Raw genomic sequence first — 19,723 nt, forward strand, 5'->3', positions numbered from 1 at the left:
AAAAAAAATCAAGTAGTATGACCATCACGTCTGGTGAGTTTTCAGTCCAAAGGTCTTTAATGTCCCTTTAACTGGATGTTCAGCTTCAGAGTCCAGAGGCATCAGCGGAGCTCTTGAATGAAGCATAAGGTCCACACAGCATAAAGGATGCAGACATCACTCCAACATATCCATGAACAAAGTCAGCAATGCATTTTTACCTTGACAACACTTGGTTGGTTTTTAGGACATGTTTTGGTGGCAGTCACAGGTGACTTTCATGTTGTCACAACACCTAGGTTCTGCAGGTCTTACTCCAACATGACAGGCGCAGGTTTTATTTTTATTTTATTTTATTTTTTACAGGAAATTACCTTTGATTGCAGTGGCAGAAAGCTCACAGAGCTTCCTTTGACATCTTCATGTAACTGCTTTGAGGTTTAGCCTTCGGCTTCAGGGGTGTGCCGTTTGCTTACTGGCAGGTAAAAACGGTGCTGGATGTCTTTCCTCTGATCGGTTGGCAGGATTCTCCCAACAGCACCGTTGTTCCAGCAGAGTTAACTTAACTGAGGTCGAGGGTTGGATGCTCCCGCAGAGGGCTGCAGCTATAGATGGCTGTGAACTGAAGGGCAAACAGGACACACGGGACAAAAGATGGTTTAAGGTTGGTTTAAAACTTTAAAGTGACTGCTTTTACTGGTAAAGAGAAAACAAACAAAAAAATAATTACATCTACTCAGACTAGACTTACAGTGTTCTGAAAAGTGTGGCCTGCATCAAGCTGCCACCACCATTGGGTCTTTTCCATCAGTGCGGATCTGGCTCAGTTTGACCCAGAAGTGTGTGTGTTTTAAGCTCAACGCTGCTTAACCCTAGTCGAGTGCATGCTATACAGTAACTGGTACCAGTAATGGAGGCTCATGTTTCTCTGCGGGACGTTGTGTTCACAGGGTAAGTGTTAGTTTTCAGCTACACATTGTGTAGCAAATTAAATACGCAGAAACAAACTAGCTGTGCACTGAAAGCCTCTATGAAGAATTTGCTGCATTTTATTTGATATGAAAAAGATCAAAAACACGTTTGAGATGGTTAACCAAACAAAAACGCAAATCTAACCTGCTGTTCTGTCCCACTGAGAGGTTAGAACGAGGGTTACTATTCTCTGTTTGAGCTGAAATAAAGGGTGTAGACGCTGTCAGAGTGGAGTCCATTAGACCCCAGAGTCTGAACACCAATGTGGACAGGTTCACGCAAGTTGATGTTCTCCAGAATACACTAAAATAAAAAAAAATGCATACTACATATGAGTACTTGTTTTAGGTAAACAAAATTCAGCATGTTTCATCTGTAAAGTGTTAAGAGAGCTTGTACCTTGGTGCACGCTGAGCTCAGGACCGATTTGTGGAATTCCTTGTTGACAAACACCTGAGGGATGAAAATGAAATGCTGTATTTGTTCGAGACACGAGGTAAACATCCCGAGGTTGTGAATGAAAAGAACATATGCAAATCTAAAGAGCATATTTTTTCTACCCACCCTGTAGCCATACACAAAAGTGTTGTTGCTGCAGCCGAGCTCGTCAAGAGGAGGCCTCTCCCAGCCAATCAAAAGGCTGCTCTGTCCCACTGTTTTAATAACCTCAACCGAGCGAACCCCCGCTGGAGAAAGTTCTAGACAAAGTTAGACAAACAAAATTTTGTCCATTTTACACTCAGTTTCCTTTACTTCTTTCAACGGAGAAGGACGAGCCGTTTTCATATTTCAAATTCTAACCACAACAAACGGAACAACACAGTACATTCAGAGAGAGCTAATAGGCCCAAATGATACATTAAAACGTAATAATCGTATACAGCAGAGTGCAGTGCGGGCAGCGAAATAGGGAACACTAAACAAGAATGTGCACTGGAGTGTGCTGCAGCGTTTTCATTAATTTAAAAGACAGGCACAGAGAAAAGGACATATTTGCAGGGAATCTAATATCACAAGAACAGGAGAAGAAAAACCAATACGGTGCCGTAATGCAGCGCACCATCTTTCTCAACACTACAGTAGTTCCTCAGGTCCTCATCTTCTTGAATTTCTGTCTCTCACTTTAAAACTTATGAGTAGCTGAAGTTGTATAAGAGTGTTCAAGATATTTTTATTGCTGGAAAGTAATAAAAAAAATAGTAAATTTGCACTTGAACACATCATATGTGTTTATATCCGTCTCAAAAATCACGTCAATTTGAATCAAAATACAGCAAATCTAATATGAAATAGGTTTCTGGAAGTGATAAATCAGAGAAGATTCTGCTTTTCAGACAGAACTCACTGACCTTTTTTTTTCTCAGAAAGAAAAATAAAGTCTTGAATTTTCACCTCACCTGGTCTGGGTCTTGAAGCATTTTCCAATGCAGCAGTGGAATGTGCAGCAGCCTTGTGGGATTTCTCGAGAGAGAAACGAGCAGACTGACTGCAGGATGTATTGAGTGGATCTGTTTGTGTAATGTCAGATAAATCAAACATGGGGATGAATTTCTTTTCTATCTGCTTTGTGTGTGTGAATAACTTGGTGTCATCACTAGAGACGGAGCTGTCTTTTCTGTGAGTTGCAGACTTGAGAGAAAAATCAGGACATGTTAAAAGTTCTTGTCTTTTAGATCCGTCTGCTTTAAGGTGGCAGGAAGTGAACATGCTTGGACTTAATTTGGCATCAGTAGACCGAGACTTGACTGCATTAAAAAGTGTTGGCGATTTCTTAGAAGTGTCAGAATTAGTAGCTATGTCTGGGGCGTGTTTAGTGTGGAAACTACATTGTGAGACTGGCAGACAGTCAGTACATTTAACACTGAAAGGAAAACGTCTTGTTGGTTTGGGTGAGTTTAGGTCTGCGGGTGCTGAAGGTGAGAGATTTCTATGAGGATGCTTTCCTCGTCCTCTGCTCTCTGGTGCCTTAAAAAGAAGACACCCAAAAACATGAACCATCTTAACCTCTCACTTTAATTTGTGCTAAAATATCTTTTTGAATACGTAAACGTTTTCTTAAAAGTCCGTAATCATTTACGCCTCAGGTTACCTGAACGCTGTCCATCAGTGTCTTCTGCAGTTCTTCTTGCAGGTTGAGAATCTTCTCGGGACTGCTGAGTCTCCTGCTGGGACTGACCCGTGTGCTTGAGGACGCCGAAGGAGGACCGTGCGAGTGTATCCCCACCTCGGCTGTATCTGGGGAGTGCTTGTCTTTCACCTCCAAATGAAGGAAGTCGATTTTCTCTGGTGGAATGGTTGCGTCGAGCGATGCGGTGACAGGAGACAGCTGAGCAGGGGTTGATAAAGATTTACTTTGTTATTTAGAAACGAGAACCCAACTTACAAACAGAAAATACATAGATTCTCATTACAGGCATGAGATGAGTTCATGACTAGATGATCTGGCGCTTTAAATCTAGCAGTCACGGGTTTTAACTATTTAGATGCAGTAAAGCGAAATTTAAGTTTAACTTGAGCATCCTACAAATTGAACAATAAGTATCAGATCAATTTGCTGGAATCCTTCAAGTTAAATGTTTTCATAATGTAGTTGCTTTTTTTAGTGTTTGGATTAATCTTTAACTCTTTGAATCAGGTTGATAATTTATCAACAGGTTGATGATTTTGATTACATATACTTATATATGTATAAGTATATATAAGTATATGTACTTATATATGCAGCAGCTGTTTATTTAACCAGCTGCTGTGGAAGAACAAAACCATTGTTATAGCTTAGCTATATTTTGCATCATTATTTGTAAACTACAGTGATGGGTTGCTTTGTAACACACGTTTTAAAAATGTTTACATTTCCTCACCTGGGGGCTGTTTGTGGAGATGATCTCCTTTAATGGGACAACAGGGGACACCCTAATACTTGATGGAGATGCTGACCCAGGGGGGGTTTCCTTTAGTGTTTCTGCTGCTGCAGGTGCAACTTTCCAGCAGTCCTGGGGATTTGCTGAAGTCTCACCAGCAAATATCAAAGAGTGTTTTTCACTTCCACCACACTGAACTCCAGATTCAACTGAGACTTTATTTTGATGCGTAATCAAACGGTTTGATGCAACTGGGCAGGTTGGATCAGGCAGGATTCCCTTGTTGCAGCCTTGAAATGCTGAAAAAAAATGTTGTGTGAAATCACTATAGTGCTCTCTGCGTCTAACTTTGCTCTCTGGTGAGAATGCAGCAGCGTAGTCCTGCAGAGCGGCATCACTGAGCAGATGCTCGGCCTGCTGCGTCAGCCTGGGCTCCAGACTGCCGTCTCTGTGCATGGACTTCATCATCTCAGCTAACAAGATGTTTCTCTCCTGACACTTCACCACCAGGCAAGACAGCTTGGCCTATTATTGGGGAAAAAAAGAAAAAAAAGTTTGTAAGCAAAAATCATCCACAGGGAGCTGTTCAGCAGCAAAAACAATTCAAAACAACAATTCAAGTGAAAAATTATTTTGTTTCCTCACCTTTAAGGGAGCTACATCCAGATCAGTTTGGCTTTTTCTTTTAAGAAGTGCATCATACTGCAAATAAAACCACACACATTTAATACTCAAAAAAAAAAAAAATGTAGCAGAACCTCAGAAAAGCTGCTGACTGGTTACCCACCTTAGCTCTGATGTCATCGTAGCGTGCTCTGAGGGAGACAAGCGCAGCGGTCTGATCGTCCCTCCTGCCCCGTCCTCGTTTCAGAGCGATGTACTCCGAGTTCAGCTCCTCCAGAGCCACGGTCTGTGGAGGGTTACACACACATTTCACATCAAGGACAAATTAATGAGGCTACTTTAAACAGCAGAAGAACAATGATGGTGATTAAATGGAAAATGTCACCATCACCTTGTTATACGTCTGTAAAACATCCGTTTATCAGCCTTAAGTCATTGCCGCATGGTTGTTACTTAAATGAATGTCCTCGATGGTTAATGCCGAGTCATAAAGAAAAATAAACAAGCCGTGCCTTAGCTTTGAGCTGAGCAGAAAGGATGTGATGGCGCTCGTCTGTTTGTGCCTTCAGAGACAAAGCATCAGTCTTCTCCCTGAGCAGGACCATCAGTTTCGCCTGCAGCTCCTTCACCTGCACGAGCCACAGTCACCAGTCAGACCCGACGCATACATGCTCTGTTTACAAAGTAGGAGCAGAAAAAAAGCTGCCAAACTACATGAAAATCTGGCTTTTATCTCCACAAAACAGTTCGGTTTGAATATTGTGATGATGTAGCCTTTAGAAACAGGAAAGAAATTTCTAGAAAAAAGTTTGTATATATATATATATATATATATATATATACACACACACACATACAATAGCAGAAATATAACATCTGAAATAAAGATTGCAGAGTCTGCAAAAGCATTAAGATAAGAGATAAAAAAGTGGCTTGTAGATATTTTACTGGGTTCAGTGATATTACAGTGGGAGTGATCAGTTAATTGGCTCATTGTATGCCTGGTGTAATGTATTGGTGGCTTCTTTTAAAAAATGCCATGGACTGATTCATTTTGGGCATCAAAGAGAGTTTCTGATCAAAGCAGGAGTTAGGGTTTTAGTCTTCTTGGTCTTCTTAGAAGTCTAAGAAAAGTAAGAGAAGCACAGTGAAGGTTTCTTTTTCTTTTGTCGTTGAGTTTAACTTCTAGACAAAGTAGAAAAAGCACCATGAATTCTTTGAAATACATCAAGTCCAGTAAAAACTGGTCTTAGCTCAGGAAACATTCTTGGAAAATATGAATATCCAAGAAGATTTCTTGGACTTTACAAAATAGCAGCAAAGCAACTACGCAATGTTAATCACAAACCTTTGCATAAAACATCGAGAATAGAATTAACCATATTAAGATGGACAAGAGACCAGGTTTTTTTTTTTTAAACAATTGTATAAAAAGTTTAATAATTGAGGGCATGTGTAATTAGGAGTTATTTCTTTGTCATTTGAGACAGTCACCAAAAAGCTGGTGTTTTCTACATGAGGGTTTTATCTGTGATTCTTAATGTAGAACCCCATTTACACAAAATATGTGAAATGATTTTATTAACAACACAACAAAATATTAATGAAAGGAGGTTAAAATATATTTAATGAAGTACCTGCAGTGTAAGGGTCTCATTTTCCTTCACGGTGTCTTCCCTCTGACTGGCTGATTCTGTCAGTCTCATGATCTGATCAGCTGACTTTTTTTCTACTGCTTCACGCCTGGCGTCTGACTGGGACAGCTCAGTACGCAGCTTCCTTATCTTCATGCATAAGAAAGACAATCATGATCATGTACGTACAAGTATTACATATTCATAGTTGCTTGTACTCACCTCTGCATGATTCTTTTCCACTTCTTCTCTTGACTTCTTTAATTCATCTCCCAAAGCTTCAATCTCCCTCATCAGGTCACTTTCATTCTGTCATTCATCAAAATCATACTGAGTTAAACATAGTATGGTGTACTGCAGCACTAGTAGGGTATAAACGTAAAACATAAGACTTGAATTGAATCAATATGTCAATGAAATTACTCCAAGTACCTTCACAGACTTTCCTCTGTTGTTACTGGTTTCACATCCTGTAGCATCATTTCCTTTCCCTGTCCTCTTTGTCGTATGATCATTTCTTACATTTAATTCATGATTGGTCTTCTCAGCTTGCATTTGAAGGCTGCACCTGTCCTCTTGTAAACTCAAGATTATTTGCTTTATGTTTCTTTGCTCTTCCTTTAAACGGATGATTGATTGCTCGACTTTTTCCTTTTCGTCCTTCAAACTGCTGACAGACGTTATTAGCTGGTCACGCTCCTCTTTTAAAGTGCGAGTTATTTCCTTCTGGTCTCTCTGTTCTGTGAGACTCTTAAGGGACTCTGTTATTTTGTCTCGCTGTTCATTCAAATGAAGAACAGTTTGGCTTAGCTGCTCGCTTTCTGTCTGTAAACTCTGCAGAGACTTCATGATCCGATCCCTCTCTTCTTCACCACTTGAAATAGATTCTTTTATCACATCTTTGTCTCTTTGAAGAGCAGATAACAACAGATTTAGTTCCTCTTTCTCTTCTTTAAGGCCACTGTTGGACCTCGTGTACTGATCTTTTTCATCCTTCAGACGGCAGACGACCCTGCTGAGCTGCTCTCTCTCTTGTTTAAGTCCATGTAGAGACTGAAAGATGCAATCTTTCTGCTCCTTCAGTGCCCATACTGAGCGAGTTAGCTGCCGTTTTTCTTCCGTTTGTCTTTGGAGTGACAGAGCAACTTCTTTCTGCTCTTCTCTTAGAGAACTGATGTTGGCTGTCAGCTCTTTTTGTTCTGTTTTGAGGCTCTGGATTGAGTTGTTGAGCTGGGCTACTTCATCTGTCAAAGAACTAACATGCAGGCTGTTCTGTGAGCGGTTTTGGAATGAGTCACGCTGAACGTTTTCCTGACAGCCAGACGAGGAGGCTGTGGTCAAACTGTCAGTTTCTTGACTGAAACTCAACTGTGTTTCTTTATCTTCTCTAAGCATATTTTCTACTAAACTGTCCACACGTTCTTTTTGTTTTTCCTGTTGGAGGCATCCCGGTATTTCAGCGCGGTGTTCATTTTGCCACAGAGATCTACAGTGCTGCTTAACCTGTGGTTTCTCTTTGCTCTCTTCGAATTTTTGCCGAAGCTCCATAATGGTATTCAGATCATCCTCAGTCTTCCTGGTGAGTTCTGAGATCAAACTGACTTGTTCTTGGTTCTCCTGCTCCAACCTGACACCGTCCTCCTCCAGCCGACGAATACGCTCCCTCAGGTGTGTTTGCTCCGTTTTCGTCTCCTCTTCCCTGAGTTCAATGTGAGCCTGCAGCTCTTGGATCCTAACTGCCAAGGCCCGGTTTTCCTGATTCAGGGCTTGGATGAGCTCACTTTGTGCAAGGTCAAGAACTGCATCGTCTCCAGCAGAATTTAATGGAGGAGGACGATCTGCATCACAAGTGGCAGGTGTGATAATCTACAAACCACAACAATAAAAAGATACAATCTGAATACAAATATAATGGAAATGACAATTGCTCTTGAAAACATTTTAGAGGAAAAAAAAAAACATGAAATACCCTTTCTTCTGATGACAACTGAGCTTTTGCACTCGGTTGCTTTTCAGTCTCTCTCCTGAGTTGTAGCTTTATTTCAGCATTCTCCCGAGTCATCGCCCGTAGCTCTGCTTTTATGTGCCGAAGTTCATCCTCCAGGTGGTCACGTTCTTCTTTAAGAGCTTTCGAATGGTCACCAAACCCCAAGCTGTGGAAAGCTGCACTCAGGGCATCGGATTCTACACTGGGAATTTCCTCCACATTTCTCAGTTTAGGTTCAGTTATGAGCTCAGTGGAGAAGGAAAGGGACTGGGAACCTGGGATGGGTTTGGAACCAATTTGGGGAAAATGGTTAAGAGGATTTAGTTTTGTGGTTCTCGTAGATGGTGGGAAATGATCCTTCGGGTTGTTTTGTGTGTGCTCTGCTGCACCCTTATGGTCAATGCGTTGAACTGCAGACAGATGTGACAGAGGAACTGCATGCGACTGCACCTACAAATTATATAAAAAAAAAAAAAAAAACGTAGCAAATGTTAAATAGATGCTAACACTTAGGATTCTCTTTAAATGATTCATGGATGCACAGCACTTTTGAGCCAGTTACCAACTGCAAAATATTGACCAATGTATATTCATAAAATACAATACTGTAATGCTTAAAATTCAGTCAATGTCATATATATATGTATATGCTCCATTTAATGGGCCATTTTTACCCTGAATGACCCAAACTCTGAAAATTTTTTTTGATTTTTTTTCTGCCCTATTCAACAAGTGAGGAAAAACCTACAATTAAACAAGAGAAAGTAGTTTTATGGACAGATTCTTTGGTGCATAAAAAATATAATCCATCCATCTTCTTTACACCCTTGTCCTTTGGTGGGGTCGGGAGGTTTGCTGGTGCCTATCTCCAACTAACATTCTGGGCGAGAGGCGGGGTTCACCCTGGACAGGTTGCCAGTCTGTCGCAGAGGACAAACAACCATGCATACACACACCTAGGGGCAATTTGGAGAGGCCAATTAACCTGACAGTCATGTTTTTGGACTGTGAAGGAAACCCATGCATGCACAGGGAGAACATGCAAACTCCATGCAGGGCTGGGAATTGAACCCAGAACCTTCTTGCTGCAAGGCAACAGCTCTACCAACAAACAAATAAAAAATATAATCTTGTATATAATCTTGCAGTTGATTAATTTTTTCCTGTATTCAAAATTATCTGAAGCACGTTTCTTGTAAGAATTTTTTGTGTAGGAAAAAAAATCTGAGTAAAATATAGGTGGTAAACATTGATGTGATATTTTTTTTTTCCCAAGTGAACCAGCTGAATAGGTTTTGCCAGATGATTTTCTAAGTGTAGATCAGAAACATACTGATTTACAACCTTCTGAAACATTCACAGTTAAGCAAAAACAATCTGTTTTTATCTCTAAATATGTACTTTGGCTTAATTTGTTTTATTTTTTTTTTTTAATTTATAAGATGAACAGTTAGCTATTCTAATGAAACAGAGCATTATTTTCTATAGGAAGACTGCGGCTGTCCAGCGCCAGGTTGCTCATCGACTTGTGGAAAGTTTTATGCTCTCATCTCACTCGTTTTAACCTAAAAAGCTCACTAATATTTTGGGTTCCTCGGTACATTAGAGGTGTAAAGAAGCTGTTTTTATATTATTATGAGCACTTTTTTGTCTCCGTCTAAATTTTCTCAGTTTCATTATAAACAAAATTTTGATCTCAACAACATAGCGACATGAAGTTCTGATAAAGTCAGTTGAAGCTTACACACCTCGCCTACTAGGCTTCCTGCTGAAGATTGTCCAAGCACCAGCCCAGGTGACGGAGGCCTGACCGGTGTATCTGGACAGCAGCGTGGCAAGTCCACTACAGGAACGGTACTCATTGCCTCAGATTTTAGAGATGACAGCGCAGGCGTGGAGTTAGCTGCATCCCTGAGAATATCCTGGAGACTCTGGTTCTCCTTTCTCAGGTCTTCCACCTCCTCCATCATGGAGCTCTCTGACTGTCTTAGTTGATGCAGCTCTGCCTTCATCTCCTCCACTGTGCAGCCCAGGAAGTGGCTGTTCTCCTGGGCCTCCTGCAGCTCCTCCAACAGTTTCCTCCGCTCAGTCATCCCGTCCTCCTCTCTCTCCAGCAGTACCTTGAGATCCTCCTGCAGGCTGATAATGAAGCTTTGCAGTCTGGCCTCTTTGGAACTATGTTTTGTTTCCTTGTCCCGTCCTCCCTCTATGACTGAGTCTGTCTTACTCTCATCAACCTTTGTCCTTTCGTTACTCAACGGTCCCACATTTGGCTGCCACTGTTTCTTCCTCTCTTCCTTTTGTTCCTCCTCTCCTTCCCCCTCTCCTCTCATAGATTGTAACTTGTCTGGTTCATTCATGTGTTTTACAGTCCCAGCTGTGATTCTGACAGCTGTGATTGTTGCCATTCCTGTAGCACAGCTAACAGTCACATCCAGTAACTGCTTTTCTAAACTGTAGATGCGATTCTGCAGACTCTGCTCTCTGTCACGGGCCAGGTTGAGCTTCTGCTGGAGCTTGATTTTAAAGCTCTCAAAGTACTGGGCCTGTCGACTCATCTCCTCGTCTTTGGCCTTCAGCTGCCTCTGGCAGCGCTGCAGCCTCTCCCTCCAAGCATGCTCCTCTCGCTCCTTTTCTTGACTCTGACGAGGAACAGAGAGAGAAGAACAAAATATCAAAGCAAGGTTCATCTTCACATATTTACTTTGCAAGTCATCACAAGCCAATATTATTACATTTTTTCATGTTTTTAATCTGTTTTCATTGAAAAGCTCAACAATTGTTTTTCTAACATGCGTATGCTCATAACATTCTTTCCATTGCCATGTTTTTTTTTTAAAAAGTTTGTGTAAATTGTTTCAAAATATTTTAGTATTAATTGGATCTTGATTCCATGTGCATTTGTAGGTGCAACATGGCAACATAAATCCCTATATGATCACATGAACTTGCAGTATCTGTGCTGATATTACCCTGACACTGTTTCACTCTGAACAGCTGCAAAAAACAGAATATTTGAAGACTGAACAACTCGCATGAATGTCCAATGTGATTTTCATTTTTCTGCATTTAATGTTGGAGAATTTCCAATTTACCCAAGATACACCAGCTCTGATGGAACATCCATCATAAAAACACATTGCTCAAAAAGAAAGAAAAGAAAAAAAGAAAAAAAATCAAAAGACAATGTTCTGGTTGTCTTCCCTGATCTGGACCTGGTTGCTACTGAGCTCATGGAAAGTGCAAGTTGTGAACTGGTAGCATTGGACGGACTGGACTTGTTATACCAGACATGTTTTATTGGATTTGGGTTCAGGATCAGTAATATCCCTCTGTACTGCAGGAAATGACTGCTTACTCTCATCAAATGAGGTCGGGCATCAACATAAACCTACAGGAACCCAGGATGCCGTTGCCTACGCAGTGGCAAACCTCACAATGCTGCTGTTCAATGGTAAATGCCAGTATTGTTTATGTTCATGATTCATGTTGCCAGGCAGTGAGCAGAGGACCCACCACAGGACAATGGGCTTTTAGACCTTAACACATCTCTTGCTGATTGTTTGGTCTGGGACTTTCACACCAGGTGGAGGCCATATTGTAGTGCTCTGGTACGACTCATTCTGTTCCTTCTTGCAAAAAGGACAAGACATCAGTCATGTTGACAGGTTAAGGCCATCTGCAGCTTTCTAAATGTCTCCTGAAATCATATCTGTGTTCTTGAGATCGTATTGGGGAAACATGACAAACCTTTCCAAGCAATACATGTGCTGATGTGGAATCATATTCAATCCTATCCTAGTAGCAACACTGAACCATACCAAATGTGAAACTAGCAGAAAAACAGATAGAAAAGATAAAGAGGGAAAACTGTCTGTGGCCACCATCAATAAAACCAATCCTGTTAGGAGGTTTTTTTGTATTTTATCCCCTCTGGTCCAACAGTTCGTAGTCTTAACACCAAAGTTACTGAAACTGATTTAATCTTTTCTAGTTAACTGACCTCCTGTTTGGTTTTTCAGTTTCCTTTGATATGAAAGAGTTCTGAGAGTAAAATGTGGTTTGCTTAAAAATAAATAAATTAGGTTGCAATCTACCAAAAACATATCTCACCACCAATGCTTGAACTTGATCCTCAAAAGTAGTGCAAGATTAAATATGCAAAAGATTATTGAAAAAAAATAAAAAAAAACACAAAGTTTACTCAAACCACAAAGATGACACCAAGTATTCCTAAGGTGTGTACTTTCAGATTAAATTTCCAGTCATGACTGCGGTATGTTACAACGCTGGATCTATGTAATGAAATTTTGTCAAACATTTCAACTCCTTACTGCAATGAATTACAATTCTATAGCAACATTTTCAAAAAAGTCACAAAGAGTTTTTTTTTTTCTAGAACACTCACCATCGTCCTGACTTCCTGTCTGAGCATGTGGAGTGTCTGGTCCAGTTTGTGAGAGAGCTGCATGCTGAGAGCTCAGAAGCAGTCGTTAGCTGACAAAGCCGTGGCAGCAGGTTCCTCTTGGAGTTCTGCAGCTCTCTGATGCCAACAACGTGATTAAAAAACAGCCGTTTACATGATGTCATATTCACACCTTTCAGTCAAATTTTCAAAGTAAAATTTTAAAAGCTTTCCTAAATTTAAAAATCTGAGATGGGGGTAACATCTCCTGAACACATTGTGTTTACATGACAGGGTGCATGCAGTTGTGAGTGTGTGTGATACGTGATACCTCCTCAGTCAAAAGTGAGCATATAGCAGCAGGTGTGTTACTGGATCCCATCTCCTTCGGGTTCTCACCTGTTCCTCTGGATGACCGAACTGGCTTTGTGCTTCAAGTCCTCCCCCGTCGTTATACAGAACTTGCAGGTCCGTGTCAGTTCCTAGTAACCCAGCTGCTTCTAGAACCCGCTCTGTCCGATGGGGTCATGTGATCCTCTGTAGATCAGGCTCTGTCTTCTGAGCAAAGCTTACTTGCGACACATGAGCTGAGAAACACAGAGTGGCAAAGTCAGTGAGGTTTTCTGTTATATTAGTGAAATGTTCATTTCTGACATAAAAACTGATGTACTTAAAATATCTTCATCTATTATTCAACGTGTCAGCAGCTTGCTGGCAAGTTGTTGGGCAGAGGTATCGCTCAGGTTACCCCAACTCCCAATCATCATTCTGCTTACTAAAGCTCCTATTTTATCATTGTGCAGGACACATCCGTAAATCTTTAGGACAGTGCCGCATGTTCACAGAATTGCCTTAAGCCCATTTAATCATCACCATAATGTCATGAACTCACCTGATGCAAACATAAAAAATCTGATCCTGTGCTTTAGGACTGCAAATCAACCCAGCAAGTCTGGCAAATACTTAACTAGTTTGTACATTAAAGTCGGTAGTCAGATTTAACACGTCTTTGCTTGTGTTATCTAAAGACTTGAGAAGAAAACCAAATAAACTTTTATACAAACCTGATTGTGCTTTTCCACCTCTTAAAGTCTTCCCCTTCCAGTAAGTTCAATGTCTGATATGTGGACTTAGTTGTACTCCTGTTTCCATAGAAACTCCACAGACTCATTACAAGAATCCTTCGCGTCCATTTGGCACTCAGCCTGTTCACCCCCCACATTCAGTCCCTGAACTTTCACTTCTCCTCCCCCAGCTTTTCTTTTCCATTGGGGCATTCTTTCTCCACTTCAGTAAAATGTTCAGAACTCACAATAGATCCGTTTTTTTTTTTTTTTTCCCACAAAGAAGTCCAATGCTTCAAGTTCAAAGACGATTGCAAAATTGTAATAATAAACTATGTCACTTTTCTCTCTCAAGTATATACGGTTATAAAAATTTCTAATCTGCTTGCATTCCAAGTAGGGGGGTCTTCTGCAAAGTGCACAATTATCAAAAAGGCCATAAGTTTATAACTGTCAACAAAACATAAAAAAGAATTAAGTTTTGATTCCTTGCTTTGCTCCACAGCAAGTCAATATCTACAAAAACAAAAACAGGAAAGTTTTACAATTACTTTTCTAACCATAATTCCTATGTCTTAAGAATTAGAATATAGTAAATTCTGGTCAGAGTCTTTACCTGACGAGTGTCCATGGTCACCTCCATTAAGGCCAAAGAATAAATGCCAAAGAGAAAAATAGGAAAAGAAACAAAAACTAAAGGGGGATTTGGGTTTTTTTGGAAGATGACAAAGAGGAGAGAGAAGAACAGAAGATGTCAAATAGGTACAACATCAGCACAATAGCTTCAGTGCCTGAGAAAAATCTTTACACACCTTGAACATAATTTTATATTTAATCTGTTACAACCACAAACTTTAATGTCATTTTGTGTACTTTACTAACACACAGTGGTACGCATATGGAAAGTGGAAAGGAATTTAGATACATTTTTAAACATTTGTTTCAAATTTAAATCTGAAAAATGTATGGTGCATTTTTATGGTGGCTTGCATGCAAAACCTTACATGTGCAGAAAACTAACACTGTGCATTACCCCAAAACACCATGCATGGACAAAAAGGTTGGTCAGAGTCAATAGAAATTTGGACCAAATGAAATGCATCCTTAAATATGAAAGGCAAAGACTTGAGACTTTAGTGAAGGTTCCTTTTTCAGCAGGTCAGTTGCCCTAAAATTACATCCATAACTATATTACATTTTGAGGGTGACAGTTAAGGGGTTAAAAACATTAAAGTTTGTGGCAGTGCCTCATCAAAATGATAGACCATAATAGGGGCATAAGCCCTGAGAAAACCACACTAAAAATTGCAAAATTCTTTAACACAACTTGCTTCACCAGCCACGGCAGAAAGTGTCCTCAAAAAATCGGAACTTGTACCTTTTCTTCTATTTCCTTTATTTGTCTCTTTTGCAAGTCAATCCTGTCCTCCAACTCTCTAATTCTCTGCAACACAAAGACAAAAGCAGTTAGCTGGTCAAAATATCTTAAAATATTAACATGAATCTATTTAAAATCATTACATATAATTATTCTTCTTTATTTTAAAGGTGCAGGATAGAAATGAGCATCTATAACAATTACACAGTAGACTGAATAGTGAAGGTGATGCACTCTTCTTTGTCCCAGGCTGTAGAATCTACACTTAACGAGTATCTATACGCTTCAGACCTATTTGTTTAGACATTAAGAGTGAGTTAGTATTGTGCATTTATGATGTATTAGTGTTCAAAGTGTTCCTTTGTTAGATTTTGTCATGGTAATGAGTCTGAGTACAACAGGTTTGAATGACCTCTAAGGTGTTGATGTGGTTAATGAATAACAGGTGCACAAAAACAAACACAAAGGTGCGTAAATCTACAAAGAGGTGCTGCTTGAGTGGGAGAATACTACTAGGAGTGAAGCTACTAAACTCACAATGAAACACACACAGTCACTCATTAAAAACTTGAGTCTGTCTCATGTTTTGCTCTTCCATTTCAGACGGAGTTACAGGGAGGAAACAGAGGGATACTGCATCTTTTTCAAAGCACCAGAGCTCTGGTGGCATCAGAGGTTTCAGACAGTTATCAGGGGTCAGACTGAGGACAGGCAGGACTCGACAACCTGACCGGGTTTGGTTTGAGCCTTACCTGCTGGGCCTGCTGAAGGAGCTCCATGCGCTCCTGTAAGATCTGACTGTCATACTGCCGGCTCTGCCGGAGAATCTGACGCCGCAACTTGTCCACAGCTAGCCTCAGCTCCTCCCTCTGCCTGTCTGTCAGCGACTCGGCCACCGCCTGGCATGCCGGCTGCTCCTGCTGCAGAGCGCTATACAGCGTGGCCTCCAGCTCCTCGATCCTCTGCACAGCCAGCCACGTCCACACGTAAACAGGTACAAAAACACACACGCACGCAGGGGATGCACATGCACATGCATAGAAACAAACAGGCATGCACATGGCAGCACACACAAACGGAAACCCAGATTGCACAGAAACACACACACGCACATACACACAGCACTGTGACCATGTTAGATATAGGCAACACCATTCCAGCTAATGGTGCTTCCTGTTTAAATTTGAACACTTATGAAGCAATCCTTTTATTAACATTAACTGTTTACATTCTCATTCTTCACTAGAACAGTCCAGTTTACAATAATACAATAAAACAAAGGGAAAAAATATATCAAATAAAACCTTAAAATAAAAAAGTGAATAAAATGGTTAGAACATAGAGACTGACTGAAGTCTTCACTTCTCTTAAATCAATGTGTAAAGTAAATTAAAAGAGAACATGGGTTCAGCTTCTCTGTGTTAAATTCATTTTCACTTGAATTACTTAATTAAGCTCTGATTGAGAAACATTTAACAATAAAATACCTTAAAACAATAATAGTAATAAAACATATGCAGCTTAGATGATGGACAGGGATTAAGTGAGTAAAAGGCCTTCATCTAAGAGAAAAATCAGATCAGCCCAGAAGCATGTAATTACCTCAGCCAACTGAGTGTTCTAGACCAATCACAGAATTTGGATTTATATTGTAAAAGATGCAGTATCCCAACACAATGTGAGAAATGTTATTTCTATGAAACATGTTGCATTCATGACAATTAATGGGCTCCTCAATGTTTATGTTACATGCTGAAATGACAATGTTGTGCCCTTACATGTTTTAACCAGTTTATAGAGCAATGATGCTCTTCACACAGCTTTGATCAAATTATCCAAGTTTTTAATTTAATTTACTAATAAAGGTATCACTACTGCAGGTGTAACCAAAACGGCATGATACACCTACTGGACTCGTACCATGTAAGCCTGATCCAGTGCTTGCTTCCTGTAATCCAGCTCCTCTTCAAGGAATCCCTTCTGCTTACTGAACAACTCCTGCAACAAGACAGCAAATTACTCAAAATAATTATCATCCTGCATGTAATACTGGAAGTCAATAGCATATGAAAAAAATTACTAATGGTAAGTTAGCTTTTATGAATTTTTATCACTCTAGAAAGATAATGTAATAGTTATTGCCTTCAATTATAAAATGAGTAACAGTTGAAAAACAACAGAAGTCTGAACTGGTTTCATACTTTGTCGTTTTCAAGGTCGATCATCTTCTGAGTCAGTGCTGCCTCAGTGCTGTCTACCTGCTTCAACCACTGTGCATCAAAAGACAAAGGCGATTATTAAACTTAAATATTTTTTTTCATAGGTTAATCAGCAAGTTAATGTTACAGTTGCAGTACCGCAACTGTCCACAGAGTGTCACCAAAAACGCAACAAGTCAGCAAGGCTTTGATTCACCTTTTCACAGAGCGAGATCACGGTGCCAGCCTGGATCACTGCCACCTGCTCCTCATTTCTGAGGTTCTGCAAAAATTTAAAGGAAGATTTATGAGAAATATGCAGACTGATCATTAATGCTAGCTTTAAAAATACAATAATGATCACACTAACTCCATTGTCTCCCAGAATATCCAGCTTTTTCATCAACTCGGGAATGATTACATCCTGCACAGAGTGAAAATGCAGAAATTTAGAACAGCCTAACAATAGGATTGAATGTAAAAAAAAAAAAACTTTTTCAGATGGGCAAGTTACCTTCACTCCCTCCTGGTGACAGTAGGTCTGCAGGGCACTGTTGCTATTCTCAGGGAATGCCGACATGTGGAGATTGAATGCAGGAGATCTGCGTTCCCTCTCCTTGTAAAAACAGATACCATCTCAAAACTAAATATATATTTTTAAAAATTGCCATGCAGTAATGATTTGTAAAGACACTGACTGTGTTGCATAATTAAATGGATAAAATCGACAATATTCAATGTGAAAAGAGAATGCAGTGAGATGGAAAGGAATGAGGATTTACTTACATGACAGTGAAACTACTGGTCAGGATCTGCCAAAACGATGGAGGTGAACTCAAACAAATCGACAGGGATGCATGCCAAAAACTGAAAACTAAAAATGTGATCTGACATTTCTTTCCTACTGCCAGGTAGAACTGCTGCACAAAAACAAAAATAATTTGATAAAATATAGTGATGCAATTATATTTACCTCAACAGACAAATATCAGACTTACTCAATCCTTACAAAATACAAAATCATTCTGGTGTCGCCATCATCCTTTTATAGTTAAAATACAAGTTTTACCTTTTAAAATGTTTAATTTAGAATAGAAGCATGCACACAAAAAATGACGAACTCAAAGTTTGAAATGGATGGTGAACTTAAATATCTTTTATTTCTTAGAAAATAATATTCATCTTCACATATTTGTTCATAAAACAAGGACAAAAACAAATCCAGTTGAGTGGATGGGTATGCAAACAGCTGCCATGCAAAAAAAGAACAGAACACAGGAGCATACAATAAGGAACAGTGAGGAACACCATCTATAAAGGTTATGCATGCGTCTCTGATTGGTCACTGTATGTATGTTTTGCGCCTGGAACTGAGATTGTTATTTTCGCCTGTCGCTGACAGTTTGATGGAGGGACAGTCTCTTACTTCCAGTTCGAGCACCCTGAATTCAAGCAGCTCATTTTGGTCCCTGGCGTCCTGAACTTCGGCCTGCAGCCGAGACTCGGCCTGCTGCAGTGCACAAATCTAAAGACACAAAGTTTCAGAAATGTTACAGAGCAAGGTTTTCATAACAAAATTTTAACTTCTAAGCATAAATAGTTTAAAAGTTAAACCAAATTTAAAGATGGTAAGAAGGGGAATATCAGAGAGGCCACAACTAGTTGATGCGATTGATGATGTCGACTGGAGTAATCTGTTGCAATGATTTTCATCCACGTATTTTTTACGAATTCCATTTATATATGTTCTTTTACTTTTAATCAAAAGTTAAAAAAAAAAAAGTTCCAACTGTTTTCCTCAAAATTGTTGTCCTGCAGTCTGAAGCAGTGATTGTGTAACTGCTTGTCTGTGCATGTATTTGTGTAAGGTAGTCTCCGTTACTACTTTTAAAACATTATGTTGCACGACTTAACCGATGTCTGATTTTGTTTTTCACTTCAGTCTCATCATTCCTTCATTCTGAATACTTAGGCTTTTTATTCATCAAAAATAAAACCATCTTACTCTTTTGCCATGCTGAAAGAGCAGCTCATATTTAGACATTTCATACTCAAAAGTGCTTGTTTACATTTTACTACTTAGTTGAATCTGGGGAATATTTGTGGTAAAATAAAAAAAACAAAAAAAAAAAAAACAACTGAGCACCATCATGATATTCTATTTATTGCAGTTCTTTGCCATTTTAATTACTTTGCTTTGAGAGCTTAATTATAGTTCCTATTTTATCCAGTGAGGTCTTAAGCTGTTTTTACTTAGAAAGTAAAGGATTTCTACAAAAAAACAGAGCTAATCTTCCTAAAGTAAAGCCAAGTACGGTATAGTGTTTGTTTTGCTACTCAAACTGAAATTTACTGCATCAAAGCTGAAGAATAATCCTCAGTAAAAGAATCATCAACTGAACAGCTTATGCTGAGATAAGTGATTGTAGGCTACATAATCTACCTTCTCGTGCAGATCCTGGTTGGTCCTGATCAAGTATTGCTTCTCCTCCACCCACTTTGAATCCTGCCATAACAACCAAACACAACATCAGCAAGAATGGACTTGGCAGCAGGGGATTAAAATGTCCCCAGTGACTCTGTGTAATGAACGAAGATGTCAGCAAACATCCCCAACAAAA

At 39.7% G+C, this 19,723-nt stretch overlaps 1 protein-coding gene across 7 annotated transcripts in view; it reads right to left on the minus strand.

The window, feature by feature from the left end:
- Positions 1 to 335: 335 nt before the first annotated feature.
- The window catches only part of jakmip1 (janus kinase and microtubule interacting protein 1), a 39,100-nt gene continuing 19,712 nt past the window's right edge, over positions 336 to 19,723 (minus strand). For 3 of the 7 annotated variants that reach the window (XM_007565806.2, XM_016678463.1, XM_016678462.1), the window contains exons 13-24: positions 19,546 to 19,608; positions 18,529 to 18,627; positions 17,617 to 17,718; positions 17,473 to 17,526; positions 17,320 to 17,385; positions 17,106 to 17,174; positions 16,825 to 16,902; positions 15,657 to 15,866; positions 14,905 to 14,970; positions 14,143 to 14,219; positions 13,527 to 14,042; positions 12,863 to 13,049 (exon numbers count right to left, since the gene is read on the minus strand). In XM_007565806.2, the coding sequence (XP_007565868.1) occupies positions 14,169 to 14,219; positions 14,905 to 14,970; positions 15,657 to 15,866; positions 16,825 to 16,902; positions 17,106 to 17,174; positions 17,320 to 17,385; positions 17,473 to 17,526; positions 17,617 to 17,718; positions 18,529 to 18,627; positions 19,546 to 19,608 (858 nt within the window). In that variant the 3' untranslated portion in view covers positions 12,863 to 13,049; positions 13,527 to 14,042; positions 14,143 to 14,168. Of the gene's footprint in view, positions 602 to 1,095; positions 1,255 to 1,350; positions 1,405 to 1,515; positions 1,650 to 2,348; positions 2,917 to 3,040; positions 3,278 to 3,812; positions 4,338 to 4,457; positions 4,515 to 4,599; positions 4,723 to 4,948; positions 5,110 to 6,073; positions 6,221 to 6,292; positions 6,380 to 6,502; positions 7,937 to 8,039; positions 8,508 to 9,805; positions 10,700 to 12,465; positions 12,599 to 12,861; positions 13,050 to 13,526; positions 14,043 to 14,142; positions 14,220 to 14,904; positions 14,971 to 15,656; positions 15,867 to 16,824; positions 16,903 to 17,105; positions 17,175 to 17,319; positions 17,386 to 17,472; positions 17,527 to 17,616; positions 17,719 to 18,528; positions 18,628 to 19,545; positions 19,609 to 19,723 lie in introns of those variants that run through there. The other 4 variants (XM_007565805.2, XM_016678465.1, XM_016678464.1 and 1 more) reach the window with 4 other exon arrangements.

Source organism: Poecilia formosa, unplaced genomic scaffold (genome assembly GCF_000485575.1).
Source record: "Poecilia formosa unplaced genomic scaffold, Poecilia_formosa-5.1.2 Scaffold183, whole genome shotgun sequence".
NCBI lineage: Eukaryota > Metazoa > Chordata > Actinopteri > Cyprinodontiformes > Poeciliidae > Poecilia > Poecilia formosa.